This window comes from Osmerus eperlanus, chromosome 14 (assembly GCF_963692335.1).
Source record: "Osmerus eperlanus chromosome 14, fOsmEpe2.1, whole genome shotgun sequence".
In the NCBI taxonomy this organism is placed as follows: domain Eukaryota; kingdom Metazoa; phylum Chordata; class Actinopteri; order Osmeriformes; family Osmeridae; genus Osmerus; species Osmerus eperlanus.
Window position 1 is genome coordinate 17,055,664 of NC_085031.1, and position 12,952 is coordinate 17,068,615.

The following is a 12,952-nucleotide window of genomic DNA, read 5'->3' on the forward strand; positions in this document are numbered from 1 at the left end:
ATGTAAGTTGATACTTCTAAGTGCTTTGTAGTTGGTTGTAATGTGGCGTTTTGGAAATTTCTTTTTTCCCTTTCCCTTTTGGTGTTGAAATTCCTTTCAACACCAGTGTAGTATGTCATCATTAGGGCCGTTCTTTTAAAATCCAACGCCCATATTTATAGTTGGACTAAGCAACACACTTCATCACTTGACTACATGCTATCAGGTCAGAACCACTCCTGCACAGTGCACACTAACCTTTGGACACTATAAAGTTCCAGAAAAACACTCTAGGAAACTAAAACACCCAGGTAAGGGCTATAAGAATAGCACGTTCGTGTCTAGAAGTTATAATTATAGTTTGGCAGTATCTTATTTTATTCTGCATTTTGTAATATTACTCATATAAAACGTGTTTGTTTTTATGTGCTCTTTATTATTTCTGCAACAAGTTTTGGTTGTATCGTCTGTGACGCCCTTTATTGACGTTCCTTTATTGTAAGGCATTGTGGAAAAACACATTTCAATTTTACATTCCGGTGTAGTCAGAGTGCGAATTACACAATGGCAATCGGGGGGGGGGGGGGGGGGGGGGGTCAATTTCTTCTCCAGGGCGTAAAGTAATATTTACAATTACAGGTAAGAACGAAATGTATTGACCCCCCGACCTGTTGTTTTTACCTCTTTTGGGGGAGGGGCAAGTCTTTCGTAATTCGCACACTGGGTGTAGTGCTTCAACAACAAATGTGATAGTTATCACATTTGTTGTGATAGAATTGTGATAGATTTATACTGGGGCACGTGCCCCAGTATAAATCTGCTGTGCCCCAGTCAAATCTAAAGTTTGAGTTTTAACAATTTACTTTATTAGTGAGTGCATTAATTTAGATTGATATTCCCAGAAAAAAATTATCCCAATCAACGCTTGTAAAATCAAAGCAGTTTAACCGAAAACACAAACCGATGCATGCAGAATTCCATGTCAGCGCGCTCTTCTGAGCTTGCCAAATAGCCACTGCAGCACGCTCACAGAAGTCCAGGTGTCGGACTCGGCACACAAGTCAGAATTGAGGTAGGCTAAGAAAACATTACAAAACTACAGGAAGTTTCTAAATGATAGGCCTACCGATCAGATTATTTTGACTAAAACATAAAAGCAATATTACACGAAGCTCAAAAAAACAGTATTCGCGCTCAAATGATTGAGAAAGAAATGTGCGCGCTCGCACTAATGATGTCCCTGCCAAAGCTGATATCAAACTTGTCCCTGAACTGTTGTATAGTGGGTTAAGCAAGGGGAGTTTCTATAGCCTAGTAGTGCATTGTGTGCAGCAAGCTTGAAAGTTAAAAAAAGGGATATGAATAGGGGCCTGTGCCCCAGCTCGCGGGGGCGCGACCACGTCTGTTACATCCCTCTAACTAGTGCACAGTGCCTGTGATGCAATTGGTGATTAAGATGTCAGTGAAACACACAAATATAGATTCCTTGAACTACAGATAGTGCATAGTGCACGTGATAAAATTGGTAGCACACACACAGATTGCTGGAATTATAGATGGGGCACAGTGATGATGCAGTGATGATGCAGTGATGGGGCAGAATTTACCTATTTTCTTTGTTTCATTTCATTGCGAATACCTTTTGTTAATCGATTGAACTAATGCAGGGGGTCAGATGGCTGAGCGGTTAGGGAATTGGGCTATTAATCAGAAGGTTGACGGTTCAATTCCCCGCTGTGCAAAATGATGTGTCTTTGGGCAAGGCAGTTCACCCTACTTACTGTAAATCACTGGATAAGAGCGTCAGCTAAATGACTTAATGTAGGCTAATGTAATGCGATTAACAAATGTATTTGCAATGAAATGACACCAAGCAAGGAAAATGGGTCATTTCTATTTCGTTATTTAGAGCCGAATTTGCTTTTACAACCCATATTCAACTGCTTTCGAAAGGGCTAGCTAACAGAACGACAATATAAAGTGGATACTTTCAGTATAGATCCATGAAGTTTGTTACATACATAAATGTGTTTACAGAGGTCAAAACTGCCTGCACATTTCAAATGTGCTACGACATTATAATCACCAGCTCCATCACGGACATGGACTCTATTTCTATCACTTTAGCCTCCTTGGTCATTTTCTTGAGGCATGGATATAGCGATCCACAAACGGGCATAGGATAGGAACAATGTTTGTACGAATTTAGCCGCCTCGGTCAATGTCGTGTCTTATTTATGCGAATGCGATAGAGAAAATACAAGACTATTTTACAATATTGCAAAGCACAAAGGAAAAAATACAAATATTTATGTAAACACATTGTAAGGCAGAGTTTCTGGGTACATGTACAGCGTGTGTCTCTGTAAGGTCAAGAGGTCATGCAGCGAGGCCCCCTCTGAGCAGAATATAGCATGCAGGCCAGACAGTGGGGAGACAGTGAGGAAAATCATGTACAAATAAGGCTTATGTGATTAACGACCACTTCACCTGCTGAACGTTCTAGGGTGTCAATACATTGACCACTGAAGACCCGTTAAGGAAGCAATTCTGTGCATTCTATATATGTATTGTCCAACCCATGTATTTAAGCACGACGGAGAGACAGAGTTCTCACTCATGCCATCAGCTCGTCTTGAACTGATTGTTTGATCCGGGCTGCTCGACTAATAAACCCAAGTCAACTCCTTTCCTTTGTCGTGACTCCTTCCGGCCTGCCTTCTCCAGAATTTACATCTTATCACACATCTTAGACAGATCAGTAGTTTTGGGTCTTTTATCTAGAAATAAAAATCAAGTAACAACCCTGGTTTCAACAACAGTAAACGGAAACTTAAGCAATAACTGCCAAGCCCAAGCACTCAAAGAACATTCTAGAATGTTCTTTCACAGTGGTAAGGCAATTTAACAGAGAACCAATACATTACGTATCATCATAATACAAATCAACATAACATAAGCAATTGATAACATAGGAAACAGCAGACAAATGAAAAATATAGGTACCAAAGCCACTGAGAAGAAGTGTCATCACCAGCTGCATCAATAAAAGTGCCTGTTATTGTTCCTCTGTTTTGCTAGTATCGCCTCCTAGAAGAAGAGAAGAAGAACTGTCATCACCAGCCGCATCACAGGCACTGCACTCCAGATGGCTCAGTACAAGGTGACCGTGTTCACGGGCAGCATGGCCCAGGCTGGCACGATGAACAAGCTGTACATTAAGCTGGTGGGCGCGGAGGGGGAGAGCGACCACCGCTGGCTGGCTAACCTCAAAGGCGGTTTCTACCAGGGTGCGGTGAGTCAACACGGTCATAAAAGCTTGTTCAAACAGTGTGTCAATACCCGCGAAACAGCTTGTCCTTTACCCTCTTAAGTATTACGAAATATGAGAGATGTGGAAGATTATTCTTATCCATCTTCTCTCTTTTTCTCCCGTTCTCACTCTGTCTCTATGAACATAATCATTGTGTTCATATTCATATAATCATATTATTAGCCTAGCCTATATATTTATTAAATTTACATTGTCATTTAGCAGACGCTCTTATCCAGAGCGACTTACAGTAAGTACAGGGACATTCTCCCCGAGGCAAGTAGGGTGAAGTGCCTTGCCCAAGGACACAACGTCTATTTTTTCATTTTTAATAACTCCCTGTTATTAATTGTCCTTTTGTATTTCTTTCCCCTTATTTTAATGCGTCACTTTATTATCTCTTTCTTTCTGCTGCTGTAACGTGTTTCAGCCTGGTGACTAGTGAAGTGTCGTCTTCTCTCCTCCAGGCGGACCTCTTCACCGTGTGGTGCTCCGCCCCCCTGGGGAGACTGCTGCTGGTCGAGCTGGACAAGAAGACCCTCCCTCTCATGCCCCAGGACGCCTGGTTCTGCTCCAAGGTCACCGTGGAGACACCGGAGGGTGAGACGGCACATTTCCCCGTGTACAGGTGGATCTCCGACCTGGAGAAGCACCTGTTCAGAGAGGGGACAGGTCAGTGGGCCACACACACACACACTCACACACACTCATCCTGTTTTCCCTAACCCTCATCTTAACCTAAACCTTATCTCAAAAATCTATCCTGAACCCTAACCCAGTCTATCAGCCCTAACCCCGAACTATCCTTAAACTCCTAATCCCAACCTTAATGTAATTCAAATTCTAACCCTAAACTTCCTAAACCTCCTATAAATACCACTTGCCATTTTGGGGACCAAGAAAATGTCCACACACACACAAACACACTCTGCATGAAGAATTCCAGCTGGTTGGAGAAAGATAAAAAATGTTCACACAATTCTTTCTTTTCTTGGTTTGTTTCCAGCTTATCGAGTGTTTGATGAAAAGCATCCCCTGGCCATATACTGCAGGGAGATGGAGCTGAAGTCCAGAGCCCAGGATTACAGGTGAGGTCAGAGGTCAGGGACTACAGGTGAGGTCAGGGGTCAGGGACTACAGGTGAGGTCAGAGGTTAGGGACTACAGGTGAGGTCAGGGGTCAGGGACTACAGGTGAGGTCAGAGGTCAGGGACTACAGGTGAGGTCAGGGGTCAGGGACTACAGGTGAGGTCAGAGGTCAGGGACTACAGGTGAGGTCAGGGGTCAGGGACTACAGGTGAGGTCAGAGGTTAGGGACTACAGGTGAGGTCAGGGGTCAGGGACTACAGGTGAGGTCAGAGGTCAGGGACTACAGGTGAGGTCAGGGGTCAGGGACTACAGGTGAGGTCAGGTTGCACAGGTGCCAGAGGTAATCGACACAGATTGCAAACTGCTTACTGACTTATTGTCTTCTCTCCTGCTCTGTTCTCCTGTGTTCCTCAGCTGGGATGTACCTGGAGAGGGCCTTCCTCATGCCATCAAAGCAGAGAGCCCTCTAGATCTGCCCTGCGAGGTCCGCTTCTCCTTCACCAAGACCACCCAGTTCCTCTTCACAGCATCTTCAGCGTGAGTTCCTGTGTGTGTGGCCGTGTGTGTGTGTGGCCGTGTGTGTGTGGCCGTGTGTGGACATGTGTGTGATGACGTGCATGTGTGCATAGTTATTCTTCTACATCCGCAACAGCTGATATAATTACTTAAACTAGTTGAGCAAAATGCAGCATTTGTACTGTTCACATATTTTTTCAAGTCAATAAAAGCCAATTAAGTTGTTATGGAAATGAAGAACCTTCTTGACGTTGTGTTGCTTTGCAGACTGACAGAGCTGAGCCTCAAGGGTTATGCAAATTCCAAGAAGCTGTGGAAGAACATTGATGACATTGGCCAAGTCTTTACCTGCAACAGGACGCCTATCTCAGGTGAGAATGAGGCCTCAAAATCAGTGAAAGATTCTAAGCGATATTGTACTGTTTACAGCCTTGTATAGACACTGTCATACCTAGGACTTCTCCAGACTATGTCCAGGAACACTGGAGGGAGGACGAGTTTTTTGGCTACCAGTTCCTGAACGGAGTCAACCCCACGATCATCCGACGGTGCTACCAGCTGCCGGCAAATTTCCCTGTCACCGACGACATGGTTAGGGCCTTCCTGCACGGAGCGAGTAGCCTAACTGACGAAATCAAGGTTTGTTTTGGTCTTCTGAAGAACTCATTTGGGGTCATTTGGTAATACGTCCATCATAAGGTCAAAGTAAAAAAACATGAGCGCACCTTAGATTTTTGATAGTAAACTTAGTCCAAGTCTGTTTTGATCTCAAGCCCTCTCCTGCTTTCTGCTGTCAACAACAGAAGGGGAACATCTACCTGGTGGACTACAAACAGCTGGATGGAGTGACCGCTAACAAGATCAACGGGAAACAGCAGTACCTTACAGCTCCTCTCGTTCTGCTCCAGAAGACCCCGAATGACAAACTGATACCCGTCGCCATCCAGGTACCATGGTCCTCGGAGATTACTCTCCTTCCACATCAGAAATCATCCTTGATAGGATACGGATGTTTGTTGTTATAGGTTTATGTAACTGCTTTTGGGGGATATATCACACATCTTAGACAGATCAGTAGTTTTAGGTCTAACAGAAAGAAGAACTTAAGTAATATGGCCAGGATATTTCAGCAGAAATAAAAATCAAGTAACAGCCCCAGTTTCAACAACAGTAAACGGAAACTTGTCTCTCCTCTCCACAGTTTGTGCCTGACCTCTTGTCTCTCTTCTCCACAGTTTGTGCCTGACCTCTTGTCTCTCTTCTCCACAGTTTCTGCCTGACCTCTTGTCTCTCTTCTCCACAGTTTGTGCCTGACCTCTTGTCTCTCTTCTCCACAGTTTGTGCCTGACCTCTTGTCTCTCCTCTCCACAGTTTGTGCCTGACCTCTTGTCTCTCTTCTCCACAGTTTGTGCCTGACCTCTTGTCTCTCCTCTCCACAGTTTCTGCCTGACCTCTTGTCTCTCCTCTCCACAGTTTGTGCCTGACCTCTTGTCTCTCTTCTCCACAGTTTGTGCCTGACCTCTTGTCTCTCTTCTCCACAGTTTGTGCCTGACCTCTTGTCTCTCCTCTCCACAGTTTCTGCCTGACCTCTTGTCTCTCCTCTCCACAGTTTGTGCCTGACCTCTTGTCTCTCCTCTCCACAGTTTGTGTCTGACCTCTTGTCTCTCTTCTCCACAGTTTCTGCCTGACCTCTTGTCTCTCCTCTCCACAGTTTGTGCCTGACCTCTGATCTCTCCTCTCCACAGTTTGTGTCTGACCTCTTGTCTCTCTTCTCCACAGTTTGTGCCTGACCTCTTTCTCTCCTCTCCACAGTTTGTGCCTGACCTCTTGTCTCTCCTCTCCACAGTTTGTGCCTGACCTCTTGTCTCTCCTCTCCACAGTTTGTGCCTGACCTCTTGTCTCTCCTCTCCACAGTTTCTGCCTGACCTCTTGTCTCTCCTCTCCACAGTTTGTGCCTGACCTCTTGTCTCTCTTCTCCACAGTTTGTGCCTGACCTCTTGTCTCTCCTCTCCACAGTTTGTGTCTGACCTCTTGTCTCTCTTCTCCACAGTTTGTGCCTGACCTCTTGTCTCTCTTCTCCACAGTTTGTGCCTGACCTCTTGTCTCTCCTCTCCACAGTTGAAGCAGAAGCCAGGAGAGGACAACCCCATCTTCTTCCCCACCGACTCAGAGTACGACTGGCTGATGGCCAAGATCTTCGTGAGGAGCGCCGACTTCAGCGAACACCAGCTGAACGCCCACCTGCTGCGTACCCACCTCCTCAGCGAGGTGTTCGCTGTGGCCTTGCTGCGCAACCTTCCCATGGTGCACCCCCTCTACAAGGTCAGCAGGTTGGAGGAAATGGCCTCCATGTTATCAAAACTGATTTCCTTTACACCGTTGCAGCTGTCAAGGACAAACGTAGACAAGGCTGCTTTGCAAACACTGGTCGATGTCAAATTAAATGTAACACTAAAGTATATGTTTTTTATTTATTTATTGAAATAAACCGTTTTTATTTTTTATTGCTATTGTTGAAATTAATTACTCACACCCTAATCTGACAACTATTGACTGAAGTAACATATTATGTTTAAGGTTATTTTCATGATCCAATTCAAATGGTCAGGACACAACATTTTTTTCCAGCTCCTCATTCCCCATACCCGCTACACCCTTCAAATCAATTTCTTGGCCAGACTGCTGCTGATATCAAAGGATGGAGTTTTCACTCAAGTAAGTGGTTTAAATGAATAAATATTAAATTTAATGAAATCAAAATTAATAACATATGGTTTCCAGTTACAGGCTAACTATATTTGTTTATTCGTTAAACCTTTTTTTATTTACAGTATTTTGTTAGTAATTAACTGGTAGTCTTAATCTACAATATTTCAATCTTCAGTAACACTTTACAGTAAAGATTACAGATTACATAAACTACCATATAACTTCCTAGCAAGATTTACAGTAAAACATTGTAAGTACATGGGAACAGAAATTGCAAAAGTACACACATCCTTCACTCAAGTACAAGTAGCTACAGATACTCATGTTTAAAAAGACTCAAGTTCAAGAAGTATGGGCTCAGACATATACTTAAGTAAAAAGTAGCCACTACTACGACCTGTTGGACCTCACATATTTTAATAGATTAATACAAAAAGACACGTTAAACATGAAAAAAATTCAACCTTTGAAGAAAAAAAAACCTTTCTAAACTTTTAGTTCAAATGTTTTTTTTCCAAACTTTTCTCTAAACGTTTTTTCCAAAACCTTTTTATTCTTCTTTCTTTCTTTTTTTTGTCTTTCCAACCTTCAAGTCCTTCGCAACTTTTTCCTTTTGAAACTGTTCATTTACACACAACACGACACAAAAACGTATATGTTTAACGTTTCTTAGAAACCTTTTTCGAAATTATTTTTTCAACCTTTCAAAGCTTTTTTTCGTAACTTTTTGTTCTTGTTGGCTTTCTGCATGGTAGCTTCTTAGTAAAAAGTTGTCACTAAAGTAAAGAGTACTGCAATGCAATGACATAGTGTCAAGTGTTAGTGGTATATAACAATATGGGGGATAGGTGTAAGGGATAAGTGGATGTTACCCCTTGTGGTATAACTAAGGTTGTTACGTTAGGTATTATATGTACTGTATATACATATGTAGATACATGGTAGTTAATATAACATTTATGTTCAGGGTTGCCCAAGTTTGTTTGCTAGTCTGAATAACTTCCTAGTTCCTATGAATGTGTAGTTTGCGGCGTCGGGTGGAGAGGGAATGTTTACTATCCTGCGGAGAGCGGTGTCCTCTCTGACCTACAGCTCCCTCTGTCTGCCGGAGGACATCGCTGCACGAGGTCTGGAATCCATCCCCAACTTCTACTACAGAGACGACGGGCTCAGACTGTGGGATATGATCCACAGGTGTGTATGATGCTGTGGGATGTGATCCACAGGTGTATATGTTGCTGTGGGATGTGATCCACAGGTGTGTATGATGCTGTGGGATGTGATCCACAGGTGTGTATGTTGCTGTGGGATGTGATCCACAGGTGTGTATGTTGCTGTGGGATATGATCCACAGGTGTGTATGTTGCTGTGGGATGTGATCCACAGGTGTGTATGTTGTTGTGGGATGTGATCCACAGGTGTGTATGTTGCTGTGGGATATGATCCACAGGTGTGTATGTTGCTGTGGGATGTGATCCACAGGTGTGTATGTTGCTGTGGGATGTGATCCACAGGTGTGTGTTTCTGTGGGATGTGATCCACAGGTGTGTACGGTATGTTGCTGTGTGTTCTCTGTAGATGGAACATCTAACCTCTTTCTGAAAACGTCTAACCTCTTTCTAAAGGCTCAAGACGCACTTGTTCCGGGAGTACAACAGTACTTAGGAATGGTTCGCTTGACCCGATGTTAGTTTCCTCAAGGATCACAATGACTCTTGCTTAGAGACTTGTTGCTCTTGTGGTTAGTGGTAACTGATTTAAATTTTTTGTACTCGCTGTGATATATTGTTTTTATTATTGTTGCTTGTTTTTTCCACAGGTACATTTGCACTTATAGCAGTTCATGTTGTTTAATTGTAACTTGTTTAACTACATGCTCTTATGGTTCTTCCCTTTGGCACTTACTTTGGTTGTTCACAATGTGTGCTTCATGTTTTGGCTACTCGCAATGTTTTTGTGGCTATCTTGTTGTTATGATCAGTGACCTATGCACTTTGTAAAGCTCTCTCTTGGAAGTCGCTTTGGATAAAAGCGTCTGCTAAATGAATAAATGTAAAACGTACAATCTGTTCCCTCCACTTTTTAATAAGAATCATATTGAACGGCCACATCCTCAGTTATTAAAAAAAGCTGTCCCACCCACATGTGAAAACAAACCTATTCCCCTGGTTCCCTGGATATACCCTGAGGAGTTACTCATGTGCTTGTGGTTGTGTCCTGACCAGTTAGTACTAGTTACTCATGTGCTTGTGGTTGTGTCCTGACCAGTTAGTACTAGTTACTCATGTGCTTGTGGTTGTGTCCTGACCAGTTAGTACTAGTTACTCATGTGCTTGTGGTTGTGTCCTGACCAGTTAGTACTAGTTACTCATGTGCTTGTGGTTGTGTCCTGACCAGTTAGTACTAGTTACTCATGTGCTTGTGGTTGTGTCCTGACCAGTTAGTACTAGTTACTCATGTGCTTGTGGTTGTGTCCTGACCAGTTAGTACTAGTTACTCATGTGCTTGTGGTTGTGTCCTGACCAGTTAGTACTAGTTACTCATGTGCTTGTGGTTGTTCATAGGCTTGTCCAGGGAGTGATCGGTCACTACTACAAGTCAGACTTTGACGTCCAGCAGGACTCTGAGCTGCAGAACTGGATCAAGGATATCTTCATCCATGGATTCCTGTCCAGGGCCAGCTCAGGTAACACAGTTCAGGGTATCTTGTTCATCATTAATTTAATGAATTTAACTATTAATTTCACTTTAAAATACACATCCAGAAACAAATCTAAATAAAAGACCAGCGTACACTACCTTTATCTTTTGATTTTAGCAAAAATCTTTCGTTTCACACATGAATGTCTTAGTCTCATTTTCAGATTAATCAGTGAAAGGATTGAGCCGTAAGGATAAATATTAATGATATACTGTGTTTTGTCTTGTTATGTGTCCATGTGCAGGAGTTCCCCAGTCTTTGGACACTGTGAAGGAACTCGTCAAGATCGTCACTGTGGCGATCTTCACCGGCTCAGCACAGCACTCTGCTGTCAACAGTGGACAGGTAGACAGATAGACAAACAGGGTGACAGAGAGGTAGACAGACAGGTAAACAGGCAGGTAAACAGACAGGTAGACAGGCAGGTAAATAGACAGGTAGACAGGCAGGTAAACAGACAGGTACAGACAGGTAGACAGATAGACAGAGGGTGACAGAGAGGTAAACAGGTAGGTAGACAGGCCCCACCCACTTTTTGAAAATGGCAAATATGTGTCCCCCTCACCTTGACACACAGTTTTTAGTATGAAAATTATATTTAACAGCCACATCCTCTGTTATTAAAAGAAGGGGTTTGAAAACAAACCTCCACCCCTGCGCGGCATCACAGCAACACAACACACCTCAAAACTGGTGTTGTAAACCTTCCGTCCTGGTTCCACGGTCCAATGGAAGAGCGATATGAATCAATAGACTGGTGTACCATGCTCTATAACCCATCAATTCCTGGAAACCGGTGACTGATTCCTGACATGTTTCTTTGTCCCAGTTCGACTATGGTGGTTGGATGCCGAACACGCCCATCACTCTGCAACTCCCGCCCCCCAGCGGTAAAGGACAGTGCAACGAAGCCCTCCTGTTCAGAACCCTGCCGGACGTCAACACCACGGTCCAGGGCATGTCCACCATGTGGCTGCTCAGCAAGCAGTCCACTGACTTTGTAAGTCCAGAAGAAGACTGGTTACTTTGTGATGTGGCGGTTAAATACAGATCGTTCCTTGACCACTGAAATACTGGTAGATTCTTGATCTTTCGATTCTTGATTTGTACATCGCTTAGGGTAAAAGTGTCTGCTAAATGAATGATGTAATTAGTAGGATATCTGGAATAGCTACAGCCCACAATTAATTTTATTAGGATGTTGATCCTTTGGTTTGTGTTTTCATGAATTAAAAACCTGCAGAATGTGTTTGAAACAAACTATTTTCATTTCCTCCAAGTTCTGAACCTATTATTCCTATGATGTCCTGGCCAGGTCCGTCTTGGTGAATACCCAGAGGGTCATTTCAGTGAGGACGCCCCCTGCAGGCTGATAAAGGAATTCCAAGCAGAGTTGAAGGCCTTCAGTGAGTCTGTCAAGGCCAGGAACTCCGGTCTGGATGTTCCCTACACATACATGGATCCTGAGCTGATGGAGAACAGTGTGGCTATTTAGTCAGAAGACAGGGGCCATTGCCTCATTCTGCATCAGCATCTGGTACCTGCTCTGGGTTTAGATATGATTAGGATGTTACAGTAATAGCATGTTGGTTGTGTCAGAATACAATATGCTCCTGTTGGTTCCTGTCAGACTTCATTCACAGTAACATTGAATTAAAAGTTTTCCTTGAGACGATACATTACAAAAGTGAATATGATTCATACATGAATGAAAACTGTATGCTGATATTCTGATCCAAATAAGAGCAAAAAAAATGTTTGCAGCTCAATAAAAAGATGTTTCACAAACTATGGTGTTTGCCACATGTTGAACTATCAGAGTACGAAACTCTCAAATATTGTCAAGAATGCTTGAGTAACTTAATCTCACCAGAAGAGTACTTCCTGCTTCCTTGTAGTAGTTTCAGTTCCTTCTGTTCATACTCACTGGTGAATAAGTAACACAGCAACTGATATAAGTTCATTTGTATTACCAAATAAGGCAGTTCTACCTGAAGATCTGCAAGTCATTCATTAGCAGAGAAAATTATTGGATGTTTTCTTAGCAAACATCTTGACATTGTGCAGCTGCCTAATTGCAGATGGAACTGTACTTGAATTTATTTATTTTGTTATACCTTAAGAGTTATTAATAATCACTTAATAATCAAGTCTTAAATTTTTTACAAACATGATCTGACTTATTGCAAGTGCACCAACATATCAGAAGTGTGGCCATTAATTTTTTGTAAATTCTGTAAAAAAGGATAGCCGTTATAGTTCATGAGGAAACGATATCAGGTAGTGCTACGCCCAATAATGTATCAGTGTAGTGTGATTTTGTGTTGGATTGTCTTGTTAAATTTGCATTATAAATGGCCTCTTGAACTAACCCGTCTGACAGACCTCTAAAGCCACAATTAGACTGTTAACTCACTACGGTCAGTGCAGCCACAACATGAGCCAAATTACCGTATCATTACTGAGATACAAGACTAAATAAGCGATTGAATTGGTCATCTAGATCACTAGATGTATGAAGGTTGGCTCGTAATACAGACAGATTCAAACATAAGAACTATGGAGTTTTAATGGGATTATTCAAATTAGAACCCTGTTGTCTAAGATGAATTGAAAACACCACACTCGTTCGATTCAATGAGCAGT

The 12,952-nt window shown here is 42.8% G+C and overlaps 1 protein-coding gene across 1 annotated transcript; it reads left to right on the top strand.

The window, feature by feature from the left end:
* Positions 1-199: 199 nt before the first annotated feature.
* LOC134034334 (polyunsaturated fatty acid lipoxygenase ALOX15B-like) lies at positions 200-12,076 on the top strand. The gene is made up of 15 exons (XM_062478837.1): positions 200-290; positions 3,077-3,274; positions 3,760-3,964; positions 4,299-4,380; positions 4,795-4,917; positions 5,164-5,267; positions 5,363-5,535; positions 5,700-5,843; positions 7,015-7,218; positions 7,525-7,611; positions 8,630-8,799; positions 10,170-10,291; positions 10,551-10,651; positions 11,136-11,306; positions 11,622-12,076. The coding sequence occupies exons 2-15, from the start codon at positions 3,128-3,130 to the stop codon at positions 11,799-11,801; spliced, it is 2,013 nt and encodes a 670-aa protein (XP_062334821.1). The 5' UTR covers positions 200-290; positions 3,077-3,127; the 3' UTR covers positions 11,802-12,076.
* Positions 12,077-12,952: the final 876 nt, after the last annotated feature.

Coding starts and splice junctions, on each gene's coding strand:
- LOC134034334 (XM_062478837.1), top strand. CDS start 3,128: ATGGCTCAGTACAAGGTGACCGTGTTCACGGGCAGCATGGCCCAGGCT. Junction 4,918..5,163: donor CTCTTCACAGCATCTTCAGC/GTGAGTTCCTGT, acceptor GTTGCTTTGCAG/ACTGACAGAGCTGAGCCTCA. Junction 5,268..5,362: donor CAACAGGACGCCTATCTCAG/GTGAGAATGAGG, acceptor GGACTTCTCCAG/ACTATGTCCAGGAACACTGG.